The sequence below is a fragment of the Otolemur garnettii genome, unplaced genomic scaffold, assembly GCF_000181295.1.
Source record: "Otolemur garnettii isolate 467f Iridium unplaced genomic scaffold, OtoGar3 scaffold00185, whole genome shotgun sequence".
In the NCBI taxonomy this organism is placed as follows: Eukaryota; Metazoa; Chordata; class Mammalia; order Primates; family Galagidae; genus Otolemur; species Otolemur garnettii.
This window is the reverse complement of record NW_003852580.1, coordinates 2,404,246-2,416,456: the sequence shown is the minus strand read 5'-3', so window position 1 is coordinate 2,416,456 and position 12,211 is coordinate 2,404,246. Positions and strand designations below refer to the sequence as shown.

General features: G+C 54.3%; 1 protein-coding gene across 5 annotated transcripts in view; it reads left to right on the top strand.

Annotated features, from left to right (window-relative positions):
* Nucleotides 1-12,211, top strand: part of ANKRD11 (ankyrin repeat domain 11) — a 187,874-nt gene that overhangs the window by 171,533 nt on the left and 4,130 nt on the right. For all 5 annotated transcript variants that reach the window (XM_023507486.1, XM_012812045.1, XM_003800807.2 and 2 more), the window contains 4 exons: nt 959-1,106; nt 1,863-8,437; nt 10,892-10,990; nt 11,078-11,221. In XM_023507486.1, the coding sequence (XP_023363254.1) occupies nt 959-1,106; nt 1,863-8,437; nt 10,892-10,990; nt 11,078-11,221 (6,966 nt within the window). The remainder of the gene's footprint in view (nt 1-958; nt 1,107-1,862; nt 8,438-10,891; nt 10,991-11,077; nt 11,222-12,211) is intronic.

Sequence of the window (12,211 nt, the reverse complement as noted above, 5' to 3'; positions counted from 1 at the left end):
GTCAGATTCCAGCATCAAAAGGACCCTGACCTGTGTTCCTTGCCTTAGAGAAAGGGACCCAGGAATCGGTGGTCTCCAGCAACTGGGACAAGGACCTGAGTCCTGCCCCTGCAAAGAGCTGTGTCCTGCCTGAGACTCAAGGTGAAGGAAAGGAAGGAGCCTGCCCTGCTGGCATGTTAGCATTGGCCTGGTCTGGGAGGCTGATCTCGGACCTTGGGCTGCTGTGGACTGAGTTGTAGTGACGTGTCCAGGAGGTCTAGAGGCCTCTGTGATGGCCCATGCAGGCATAGATCCTGGGAGTGAGGAGGGCTTATGTTAAACTTCAGTAAGGATTCTTTGAATGCTCTAATCTCAGAGTGGACAAAAGTTGAGATTAGATATGATATTTATACTTGAGTTCAATCAACTGCTGCCCTTGGCATGTGAAACACAAACGGGAGCAGAACTTGTGAATTGTCACCGTGGACATTTCTGTCCTTACCCATGTAAAATCAAGCAAGGAAAAGGTTATCTTTTTTCTAATGTAAATGAAAATAAAAAAATAAAGCAGCGTTTAGAAACTTGGTATCTGTTTCTTCTATTTTGTGCCCCCACACCCTGATAAAAACTTGCCCCTGAGCTGCCAGAACCCCCCACAGCCGCGTGGAGCTCCGCCTGCTCATTGTTGGCTGAGGGGCACCTTCTGAGGTGACCCGGGAAGGAGGAGGAGTGGTGGGAAAGTGTGAAGGAGGCAGCAACTTCTGAAGGGAGCCCGGAAGCGAGCCCGAGACCCCGAGACCCCACTGCACCCTCAGAAGAGCGATGGCCATGCTGGGCACAGCCAGGGACCTCTGCACAGTCGCCTCTCAAGTGCTTGGACTGCGCGGGGCTGTTCTCGGGTGGGCTGCAGGTTTATACAGAGCAATAGAGTGGTCACGCCCTCAGACAATGCCCTGACCCTGGTGTTGGTGTTTTGTAGGTGGTGAAGTTGCTGCTGCGCTATGGAGGGAACCCTCAGCAAAGCAACAGGAAGGGTGAGACGCCACTGAAAGTAGCCAGCTCCCCGACCATGGTGAACCTCCTCCTAGGCAAAGGCACATACACATCCAGCGAGGAGAGCTCTACTGGTAAGCTGGGTGCCTGGGCACATGTGTGCAAACTGAGGCGAGGAGGAGTATATATGCGTGTGCAGGGTGGGCTGCCTGGGTGTGTGTATGCGTGTGCATGCACATGCAGGCTGAGTGTCCGTGTGGGTAGCCTGGGCACACGTCTGCGCAGGCTGGGTATGTGTGCACACGCATATGTAGGCTGGGCTGCCGGGGCACGTGTATGCACACTGGGGGGCAGGGTATGGGCATGTGTGTGTGCAGGCTGGGCCGCCTGGCTTACGGATGGGTGTGTGCATGTGTGCATGGGCCAGGCCACCTGGGCACGTATATACACTGAGGGAGTGTGTGCATGTGTGTGTGCATGCACAGGCTAGGCCATGTGAGTGCGCTCGCACACACACAGGACAGGCACAGGGGCTTTCTGCTGCTGTGATGGCAGGGGCGCACTATAGCGCTCATACCTGGCTTTGTACCCACAGGGCTGTGCTGCCTAGGCACATCATTGTCAAGGAGCCTGCCATGCCAGCCTTTGTCTCTGAGCAAACCTCTCTCTGGTTTTCTTTTACTTGGGGTTGGCCTCAGCTTTCAGTCCATTAAGGGAGATGCTCTCCAGATACAGGGTGTGGGCAGCCAGGCCTCCCTCCCTTCCTGGGGTGACCCAGCTTTGGAGGAGGCCTTTCTAGAGGGTATGTTTGCAGAGCTGTCTGCCCTTGGCTACTTCTAGGGGAGTTGCTCTGAGCCTGCCTTTGACCTCTCCTTTTCTGCCTCCCACAGAGAGCTCGGAAGAAGAGGACGCCCCATCATTTGCACCTTCTAGTTCAGTTGATGGCAATAACACGGACTCTGAGTTTGAAAAGGGCCTTAAGCACAAGGCCAAGAATCCAGAGCCACAGAAACCTGTGACCCCCGTCAAGGACGAGTACGAGTTTGACGAGGATGACGAGCAGGACAGGGTCCCCCCTGTGGATGACAAGCATCTGCTAAAGAAAGACTATAGGAAGGAGGCCAAGGCAGACAGCTTCATTTCCATCCCCAAGATGGAGGTGAAGAGTTACACTAGGAACAACACGGCTGCACCAAAGAAAGCATCCCATCGGATCTTGTCAGACACGTCAGACGAGGAGGATGTGAGCGTGGCTGTGGGGACAGGGGAGAAGCTGAGGCTCTCGGCACATACGGTGCTGCCCAGTAGTAAGACAAGAGAGTCTTCTAACTCCAAGCAGCAAAAGGAGAAGAACAAAGTGAAAAAGAAGCGAAAGAAAGAAACAAAAGGCAAAGAGGTTAGGTTTGGAAAAAGGAACGATAAGTTCTGTTCCTCAGAGTCTGAGAGTGAGTGCTCGGAGAGTGAGGATGATGACGGGGGCTCGGTAGGGAGCTCTGGCTGCCTCAAAGAGTCCCCGCTGGTGCTGAAGGACCCCTCCCTGTTCAGCTCCCTGTCTGCCTCCTCCACCTCATCCCACGGGAGCTCTGCAGCCCAGAAACCCAACCACACAGACCAGCACACCAAGCACTGGCGGACAGACAATTGGAAAACCATTTCCTCCCCTGCTTGGTCAGAGGTCAGCTCTTTATCAGACTCCACCAGGACGAGACTTACAAGTGAGTCTGATTACTCCTCTGAGGGGTCCAGTGTGGAGTCGCTGAAGCCAGCGAGGAAGCGGCCGGAGCACAGGAAGAGGTGTGGGCTGCAGGGTGCTCCACCTGACAAGAGGGGCTCTTTCCACCCTGCTGGGGATGGCGCCATTCCCAAGCTGGACAAGGAGGGCAAAGTCATCAAAAAACATAAAACAAAACATAAACACAAAAACAAGGAGAGAGGACAGTGTTCAGTCAGTCAGGAACTTAAACTGAAAAGTTTTACTTACGAGTATGAGGACTCCAGACAAAAATCAGACAAGGCTGTACTTCTAGAAAATGACATTTCCACTGACAGTAAGGTGAAAGTGTTAAAGCATGACAGAGACCATTTTAAGAAAGAAGAGAAACTTAGCAAAATGAAGTCAGAAGAAAAAGAATGGCTCTTTAAAGATGACATAATAAAAGTCTCCAGGGATGAGAAGTCCCTGAGGAGAATCAAAGATGTGAACAAAGATGCCAGCAGATCTTTCCGAGAAGAAAAGGACCGTTCAAATAAAGCAGAAAAAGAGAAGCCAGTGAAGGAAAAGTCTCCAAAGGAGGAAAAACTGAGACTCTACAAAGAGGAAAGAAAGAAAAAGTCAAAAGACCGGCCCTCAAAATTAGAGAAAAAGAACGATTTAAAAGACGACAAAATTTCAAAAGAAAAGGAAAAGACTCTTAAAGAAGATAAAGAAAAACTCAAAAAAGAAAAAATTTATAGGGAAGATTCTGCTTTTGACGAATATTGTAACAAAAACCAGTTTCTGGAAAATGAAGACACCAAATTTAGCCTTTCTGATGACCAGCAGGATAGGTGGTTTTCCGACTTGTCTGATTCATCCTTTGATTTTAAAGGGGAAGACAGTTGGGACTCCCCAGTGACAGATTACAGGGACATCAAAAGTGACTCTGTGGCTAAACTCATCTTGGAAACAGTGAAGGAGGACAGCAGAGAGCGGAGGCGGGATGGCAGGGCCCGGGAGAAGCGAGACTACAGAGACGCCCTCTTCAGAAGGAAGGACAGGGACTACACGGACAGGAACTCCGAGAAGAGGAAAGACCTGGTAGAAAAGCACAGAGGCATCTCCAGCTACCTCTCAGAGAAGGACAAGAAGAGGAGAGAGTCTGCAGAGGTTGGGAGGGACAGGAAGGATACCCTCGAGAGCACCAAGGAGCGGAGGGACAGCAGAGGGAAGCCCGATGAGGCGCGCAGGGAGGACCCAAAGGACTGTGGCTGCGAGGGCATCTTCAAGGACAAGGCTGATGGGGACTTTGTAAAGAGCCTGGAGCCATGGGAGAGGCATCACCCAGTGAGAGAGAAGGAGAAGAAAGACAGCCTCGATAAGGAGAGGAAGGAAAAAGTAAAATCAGAAAAATACAAAGATAAGTCCAGCGACAAAGACAAAAATGAAAAGTCTGTCCTTGAAAAATGTCAGAAGGACAAAGAATTTGATAAGTGTTTTAAAGAGAAAAAAGATACCAAGGAAAAGCATAAAGACATACATGGCAAAGAAAGAAAAGTGTCTCTTGACCAAGGGAAAGAAAAAAAAGAGAAAACTTTCCCTGGAATTATCTCAGAAGACTTCTCTGAAAAAAAAGATGAGAAGAAGGGTAAAGAGAAAAGCTGGTATATTGCAGATATATTCACGGACGAAAGTGAAGATGAAAAAGACGATTATATGGCGAGTGGGTTCAAGCTCGGAGAGACCAGTGACATCCAGAGGGTGGATGGGCTGCAGGAGGAGGGGAGGGAGCCCTATGCCACTGACAGGCACAGAAAGTCCTCTGACAAGCAGCATTCGGAGCGGCAGAAGGACAGGGACTCCAGAGATAAGAGGAGGGACCGAGTGGCCACTGAAGGGACGAAGGACAGAAGGGAAAAGGCCTTTGAGAAGCACAAAGAGAAGAAGGATAAAGAGTCCACAGAAAAACACAAGGACAGGAAAGACAGAGGGTCAGTGGACACCACTCAAGAAAAGAAAAGTAAACAGAAGCTCCCTGAGAAGGCTGACAAGAAACACTCCGCTGAAGATAAGTCTAAAAGCAAGCACAAAGACAAGTCAGATAAAGAGCATTCTAAAGAGAGGAAGTCTTCCCGGGCCGCGGAGATGGAGAAGAGCTTGCTGGAGAAGCTGGAAGAAGCAGCGCTTCATGAGTACAGGGAAGATTCCAACGATAAAGTGAGCGAGGTCTCGTCCGACAGTTTCACCGACCGAGTGCAGGAGCCGGGGCTAAGCACGCTGCTGGAGGTGTCCTTCACGGAGCCGGCCTTAGAGGACAAGGTCAGGGAGGGTGCCTGCCTCCCCGAGAGGCTGAGGGAGAAGGAGAGGCACAGGCACTCCTCGTCCTCATCCAAGAAGAGCCATGACCGGGAGAAAGCCCGTAAGGAGAGGGCTGAGAGGAGAGAGAGGAGTGATGATGTCAAGGACCTCAGCAGCAGGAAGGACTCTGGCCAGTATGAGAAGGACTTCTTGGATGCTGATGCATACGGCATTCCCTATGGTGGTAAAGCGGATACAGAAGATGATTTAGATAAAACCATTGACTTGTTTTCTACTGAAAAGAAAGATAAAAATGATTCTGAAAGAGAAGCTTCTAAGAAAGTAGAAAAGGAACTAAAGCCTTACGGATCTAGCAGCATCAACATCCTACGAGAAAAAAAGAAGCGGGACAAACACAGGGAGAGGTGGAGAGAGGAGAGGGAGAAGCTGCGGGAGAGGCAGGCGGATGGGTTCCTGAGACAGCACCGGGACGAGCAAAAGCTTGTGGGCAGAGACAGGGACAACTCTGCTCACCCCTGCAAGGAGAGGCCCAAGGATGAGAGCTTGAAACTGAAGGACAAACTCAAGGAGAATGCGGAGAAAGACAAAGGTGACTCAGTGAGGGTCAGCAGCGGGAGTGAGAGGTTGGTACCGCCTAAGGATCCAGGCAAGAGGGACGCCAGGCCCCGAGAGAAGCTGCTGGGGGACGGTGATCTGATGATGACCAGCTTTGAGAGGATGCTGTCCCAGAAGGACCTGGAGGTTGAGGAGCGCCACAAGAGGCACAAGGAGAGGATGAAGCAGATGGAGAAGCTGCGGCACCGGTCTGGGGACCCTCGGCTCAAGGAGAGGGCAAAGCCGGCTGATGATGGGCGCAAAAAGGGGCTGGATGTTCCCTCCAAGAAACCGCTGGGGCAAGACCCTCTGTTTAAAGACAGAAAACTCAAGGAATCAACTCCAACGCCAGCCACCACTGAAAATAAGCTACACCCAGGACCAGCCACAGATCCCAAAGACTGGTTTGCGGGACCTCATGGGAAGGAGGTCCTGCCTGCCTCGCCCAGGCCTGAGCAGAGCCGGCCCACTGGGGTGCCCACCCCCACATCAGCGGTGTCATGCCCCAGCTTTGAGGAGGTGATGCACACACCCCGGACCCCGTCCTGCAGTGCTGACGACTACCACGACCTCGTGTTCGACTGCACTGACTCCCAGCACTCGCCGCCTGTCTCCTCTGCGTCCACCAGCGCCTGCTCCCCCTCCTTTTTTGACAGGTTCTCTGTGGCTTCAAGCGGGCTCTCAGAAAACCCTGGCCAGACTCCCACAAGGCCTCTTTCTACAAATCTTTATCGCTCAATCTCCGTTGATATCAGGAGGACCCCTGAAGAGGAGTTCAGCATTGGGGACAAGCTGTTCAGGCAGCAGAGTGTCCCTGCCTCGGCCGGATATGGCTCTCCTGCACAGCACCTAATGGAGGACAAGGCTCCTCTGCCCCCGGTGCCTGCGGATAAGTTTGCATGTTTGTCCCCAGGGTGTTACTCCCCAGACTATGGCGTCCCCTCCCCCAGGGTCGAGGCTCTGCACTGCCCACCTGCAGCTGTTGTCACTGTCACCCCACCTCCAGATGGGGTCTTCTCGAGTTTACAAGCAAAATCCTCTCCATCTCCCAGAGGTGAGGTGTTGGCCTCTTCCCTGGAAGGGGCCCTTCCCCCTGACCTGGGCCTCCCTCTGGATGCCACAGAGGACCAGCAGGCCACAGCTGCCATCATACCCCCGGAACCCAACTACCTGGAGCCCCTGGACGAGGGCCCATTCAGCACTGTCATCACAGAGGAGCCTGTGGAGTGGGCCCACCCTGCTGAGCAGACTCTTTCTTCCAGCTTACTCGGGAGTGCCTCGGAAAACCCCGTTACCTGGCCTGTGGGGTCAGACCTTTTGCTTAAGTCTCCACAGAGGTTTCCAGAGTCCCCGAAACATTTCTGTCCTGCAGAGTCCCTCCATCCTGCTGCTCCAGGACCGTTCAGCACCTCTGAGCCCCCATACCCTGTCTCTCCTGTCTCCTACCCTCTGTCCATCCCAGAGCCCGGACTAGAGGAGGTCAGACACAATGGGGTGGAGGCAGTTCCTGCCGCTGTCCCCACTGCTGAGGAGGCGGCTCCATACGCCCCTCCCTCCAGGCTGGAGTCCTTCTTCAGCAATTGTAAATCCCTTCCGGAAGCCCCTCTTGATGTGGCCCCTGAGCCTGCTTGTGTAACCACTGTGGCCCAGGTGGAGACCCTTGGGCCTTTGGAAAACAGCTTTCTGGACAACAGCCACAACCTGTCTGTGTCTGCCCTCGGCCAGGTGGAGCCGGTGCCCTGGGCTGATGCCTTTGCCCAATCTGAGGACACCCTCGACCTGGGGCCCTTCTCCCTCCCAGAGCTTCCTCTTCAGACTAAAGAGGTTTCGGGTGTTGAGACGGAGCCTGTAGGAGAAAGTCTTGTTCCTCCAGAAAAGATTCCTCCAGGGACCCCTGTGGTCATAAGTGGGGGTAATGTTTCTGCATTGGCGGCTGAGGGACAACCAGCGCTGCCCCCTGAGCAGGCAGCCACCCTGCTGCCCATGGAGCCGGAGGCCACAACAGAGCCCGAGCTGGGCCTGTCCCTGGAGGCCACAGTGGAAGCTGAGATGGTGTCAGAAGAGGGGGCTTCTGAGGATGTGGACACCTGCCTAGTGCCCGCTCCCAACCCTGCTGTTGAGCAGCACCTGCCAGGGGCTAGGGAGGATGGCACTGAGGCTGAAGACTCCTCCCCCGCATCCCCCAGGGGCCCTGACAGCCCTGCTCAGGACAGGGACAGCATGACGCACATGCATGCCCTCGATGGTCCTGGCCCCGCAGAGAACTCTGTGGTCAATCATCGTGTGCCTGGGCCTGCTGAAGGCCTCCCGGGCAGTGTGTCACCCACAGCGGCTGAACCTGAGCCCAAAACTGCAGCTGAAGCCCCGAAGGTCCCTCGTGTGGAGGAGACGCCGCAGCGCATGACCAGGACCCGTGCGCAGATGCTGGCCAGCCAGGGCAAGCAGGGCACGCCGCCCCCTGAGCGTGAGCTGGGCCCAGCCGCCCCAGCCAGGGCACGGGGCCGTGGCTGTGAGGACGATGAGGCCCAGGCCCAGCACCCCCGCAAGCGGCGCCTGCAACGCTCTGGGCAGCAGCTGCCACCACTCAGCACATCTACCCGGCAGACGCGCGAGGTCATCCAGCAGACGCTGGCCGCCATCGTGGATGCCATCAAGCTGGATGACATTGAGCCGTACCACAGTGACAGATCCAACCCCTACTTCGAGTACCTGCAGATCCGCAAGAAGATAGAGGAGAAGCGCAAGATACTGTGTTACATCACGCCGCAGGCCCCGCAGTGCTACGCCGAGTACGTCACCTACACTGGCTCCTACCTGCTGGACGGCAAGCCTCTCAGCAAGCTGCACATCCCGGTGGTGAGTGTGTGGGCCCTGTGAGGGGCGACCCCCTCCCCCTTTCCTCCTCCCCCTCCCCTTTCCCCTTCCTTTTCCTCCTCTCTCTTCCTCCTCACTGCTCCCCTTTCTCTACTTCCTTCCCCTTCTCCTTCCTCCACCCCTTTCCTCCTCCCTACTCACCTTCTTAGTTTTCCTTTTCCTCCCCCTTCTTCCTCCTCCCTCCCTCCCTCTTGAGGACCCTCCTCCTTCCCTGTGCCCAGGCCTGTCCCTCCCTCTTCACTGGCCCATCCTTCTCACTTTCCTGAGGAACAGACAGGACATACTTGTCCTGCTATGCCTGGGACAGGCTTTTAGGTGCAGATGTCCAGTGGACCTTCACCAGGGAAGGTCTGAGGCCTGGAGCCTGCACTATACTCAGTGTGGTCTGAGAGGGCATGTCCAGTGCTAAAAGGCAGGTTCTTTTGAGTTGGTTTGCTCTGTTGGACCCAGGTTCCCTGAGGTCTCTTCTCACTGGTGCCCTTCCAGGTGGGAGTCAAGTTGCTGTGCTTCCCCCAGAACAGTTGGCCACAGGAAGCCTGCTGTGGCCTGCCGTGCTAGAGCTACTACCAAAGACACTCATGGGCCCACAGCAGGGAGTCCTCAGCCCCTCTTTCCAACTCAGCTATGAGCTCTGTTCCAAGGAGCTGGATCATTTTCTTCTCTCCTGGTGTGCTAGTTCTGAATCCCCCAGGGCAGAGGACAGATGACTGTTCAGGTCACTAGTATCAGAAAAATCTGGCCTCAGATTTCCACTCAGTAAGACTTTTTGTGATTTTTTATTTTTCTTACATATTATCAAAACAATTACATATGTAATAATGTAATCTTACATATTAACAAACAGAATAATAACATGACTACTATAGAAATTCTGGAAATACAGGGAAGGTACACTTTAAGGCTCCCATTCAGAGTGACCCTGAGTCCTCTGCATGCCTCCCACCATGACTGCCTGAGATAGAGGAGAGCTGGGGGCAGGTGCTCTGAGGGCCTGAGGGGTTGGGGGGGCGCTTGTGCCTGCAGCGAGCTGTGGGTGAGCACCCCACCGGGAGCACCTTGGAAGTGGCCCACACTGTGTCTCTGCCCCTGCAGAGGAGCAGGCCACCCTCAAGGGGACCTCACGCAAGACCCCCGGGGCTGGGCCTGTGGAGGCAGAGCAGGCGTGGGGTGAGCAGATGGAGGTACGGTGAGTGAGTACAGGGTGGGGAGACCTCATTGAGTTTTAAGTTTTTATTTTAAATTAACTGTAGACTGAGAACAAAGTTCAAAGACCACAGAAAGTCTGTGTGCACCATGCTCGGGTCCTACTGGTACAGCTCCCGGGTGGTGGCCTCCTTCTTTGTCCACATCTGTAGCCTTCCCTGCACTCTCGGGACTTGATGTTTTTGAGGAACATCAGGCCTTCATCTGGTCAGGTGTCCCATGGCAGGATGGAGGTGATGTGTCTTTGGCAGGAACCCTGCAGTGCCATGGACACCCCACATGTCAGAGGGTTTGTCACAGAGATGCTAACTCAGCATCTGCCACTTGGACACTTTGCACTCAGAGTGTGTGTCAGGGATGAGACTCTAGCTGCATGTGAACCCTGTTTCTCCACACACCTGTGCCCACTCAGTGACGGACAGGAGGCTCGGGGGGCTGCTTCACCCCATATGTTGACTGGGTGCTATTAGGAACCGCAACCCCTTGAGCTGAGCTGTCCAGCGTGTTGAGTGTTGCTATGCACGGTGCTCCAGCTCTCAGGAGCTCCTTGGTGCCTCCCCCACCACATCCCCATCTTATCTGAGTGCCAATTTTCATGCTGCCTGACCCCCCATGACCTGGCCTCAAGTTGCCGCATTCTTTTTTGGTTCCTTCTCTGTCCGAGAGAGGCCTTGTTCTTAACCCCTGTACTCCGCCTGCTCTGTTCCTGTCCAGATGACTGTAGGGGCGGCTGCTGTGGGCAGCTGCCTCATCTCCAGCCCTCAGAGGCCTGGACAAGAGTGCCGTCCCCTCCCTCAGGGTGGCTGTGGGACTGCCTAGACCAGCCTGGCTCAGCTGTCAGCCTCGTGTTCCATTTGAGGCACTATGTCCTGGTTGGTGCAGTGGCTGGTTTGGGGCGTGGGTGTCCTTGCTGTGACGAGCTGGACGCTCAGCTGCTGCCACATCCCTGCCTGTCCCAGTCCTTGTGGGCAAATGGGTGTATAGGCCTGTGCTCTCTCTGCTGATAGACACAGTCTCCTGCCTTGTTCCCTCACAGCATCGCCCCACTGCACTTGCAGCGTGTGGTATGCTCTGGGGATGGTTGGTTGCCCCCATATCTGGTGTCTGGTGGTTTCCAGGGAGTTGCCTGGCTTGTTCTGTGTTATTGTAGGCCTGGAGGTGGTCTCTGGGGGAGCTCCCTAGGACCTGTGTACTGTGCACCCCATGACACCTTCTCTTGCCCTTTGCCTGTAGATCGCGCCCCCTCCCTCCCTGGCGGAGCCCCTGAAGGAGCTCTTCAAGCAACAAGAGACTGTCCGGGGAAAGCTTCGTCTGCAGCACAGCATCGAGCGGGTAGGAGGGTCGGTGAGTGGGTAGGAGAGAGTTGGCAGGGGTCCGGGGTGGGGCCTGTCCTGGCTCACCCAGCTCCTCCTCTCCCAGGAGAAACTGATCGTGTCCTGTGAGCAGGAGATTCTGCGTGTTCACTGCCGGGCAGCCAGGACCATCGCCAACCAGGCTGTGCCATTCAGCGCCTGTACAATGCTGCTGGACTCTGAGGTCTACAACATGCCCCTGGAGAGCCAGGTCAGTCCCCTTCCTGAGGCCTCCCCAAAGGGACTGCACAGGACCAGGCATGTGCAGGGATGGCTCGCCTGACCCAGTGGGCAGGATGCACGCGTGTGGTTCCATCACTTAGAGTCTCTTGAATCTTCTCTGAGACGTGTGCTTTGCAGCAGGGCAACCTGTGGGCACTGTTGTATTGGGACAGAGGCCTTCAGAGACACATGTCCCCAGGGGGCTGCAGCTGCCCAGCAAAGCTTCTAACTCTCAAAGAGTACTCAAATCCCTCTGATCTGTAGCAGGTGATACTCAGTGATGCTTCCTGCACCCCCACTTTGGCTTTACTCCTATTCGCCCGAGTGTTTGGTTTGTCCTGTGTTGCCATAGCCTATACCTCCCATGACTTGTCCTGACATTTCTGTCCTTTGAGTAGGACTTGGCTGGCCAAGACTAGTTCCTCCAATATGCCTAGGAGTGGGTCTATATACTGGTGACCCCCAATCACCTTCAGACCTATCCATGTTCATGTTGCAGGCCCCACAGGTGCCCAGTGGGCTCTGGTTCTTAGTGGTCAGCCTGGCTGAAGCCAGATGCACTGTCTTCACTCCCCTTGTAATAGCTGTTATCTCCAGCCTGTGACCCTGTCAGCAGCATGGGTTGATGGGGCACCAGGTGGTACAGTGGTTTGTAGTTTTTAGTTTAAAACATTTCTTAATGCCTTAAAGATTTCCCCTCCTTATTTTGAGGCTAAATCTTACACGCTTTCTCCATTTAACATATGATACATAATGACAAGTTTTCTTTTTCTTTTTGAAACAGTCTCACTTTATTGCCCACAGTAGAATGCTGTGGCATCACAGCAACCTCCAGCTCTTGGACTTAGGCTATTCCCTTGCCTCAGCCTCCCGAGTAGCTGGGACTACAGGCACATGCCACAATGCCCGGCTATTTTGTTGTTGTTGCAATTTGGGGCTGGGTTTGAACCCACCACCCTCGGTATATGGGGCTGGCACC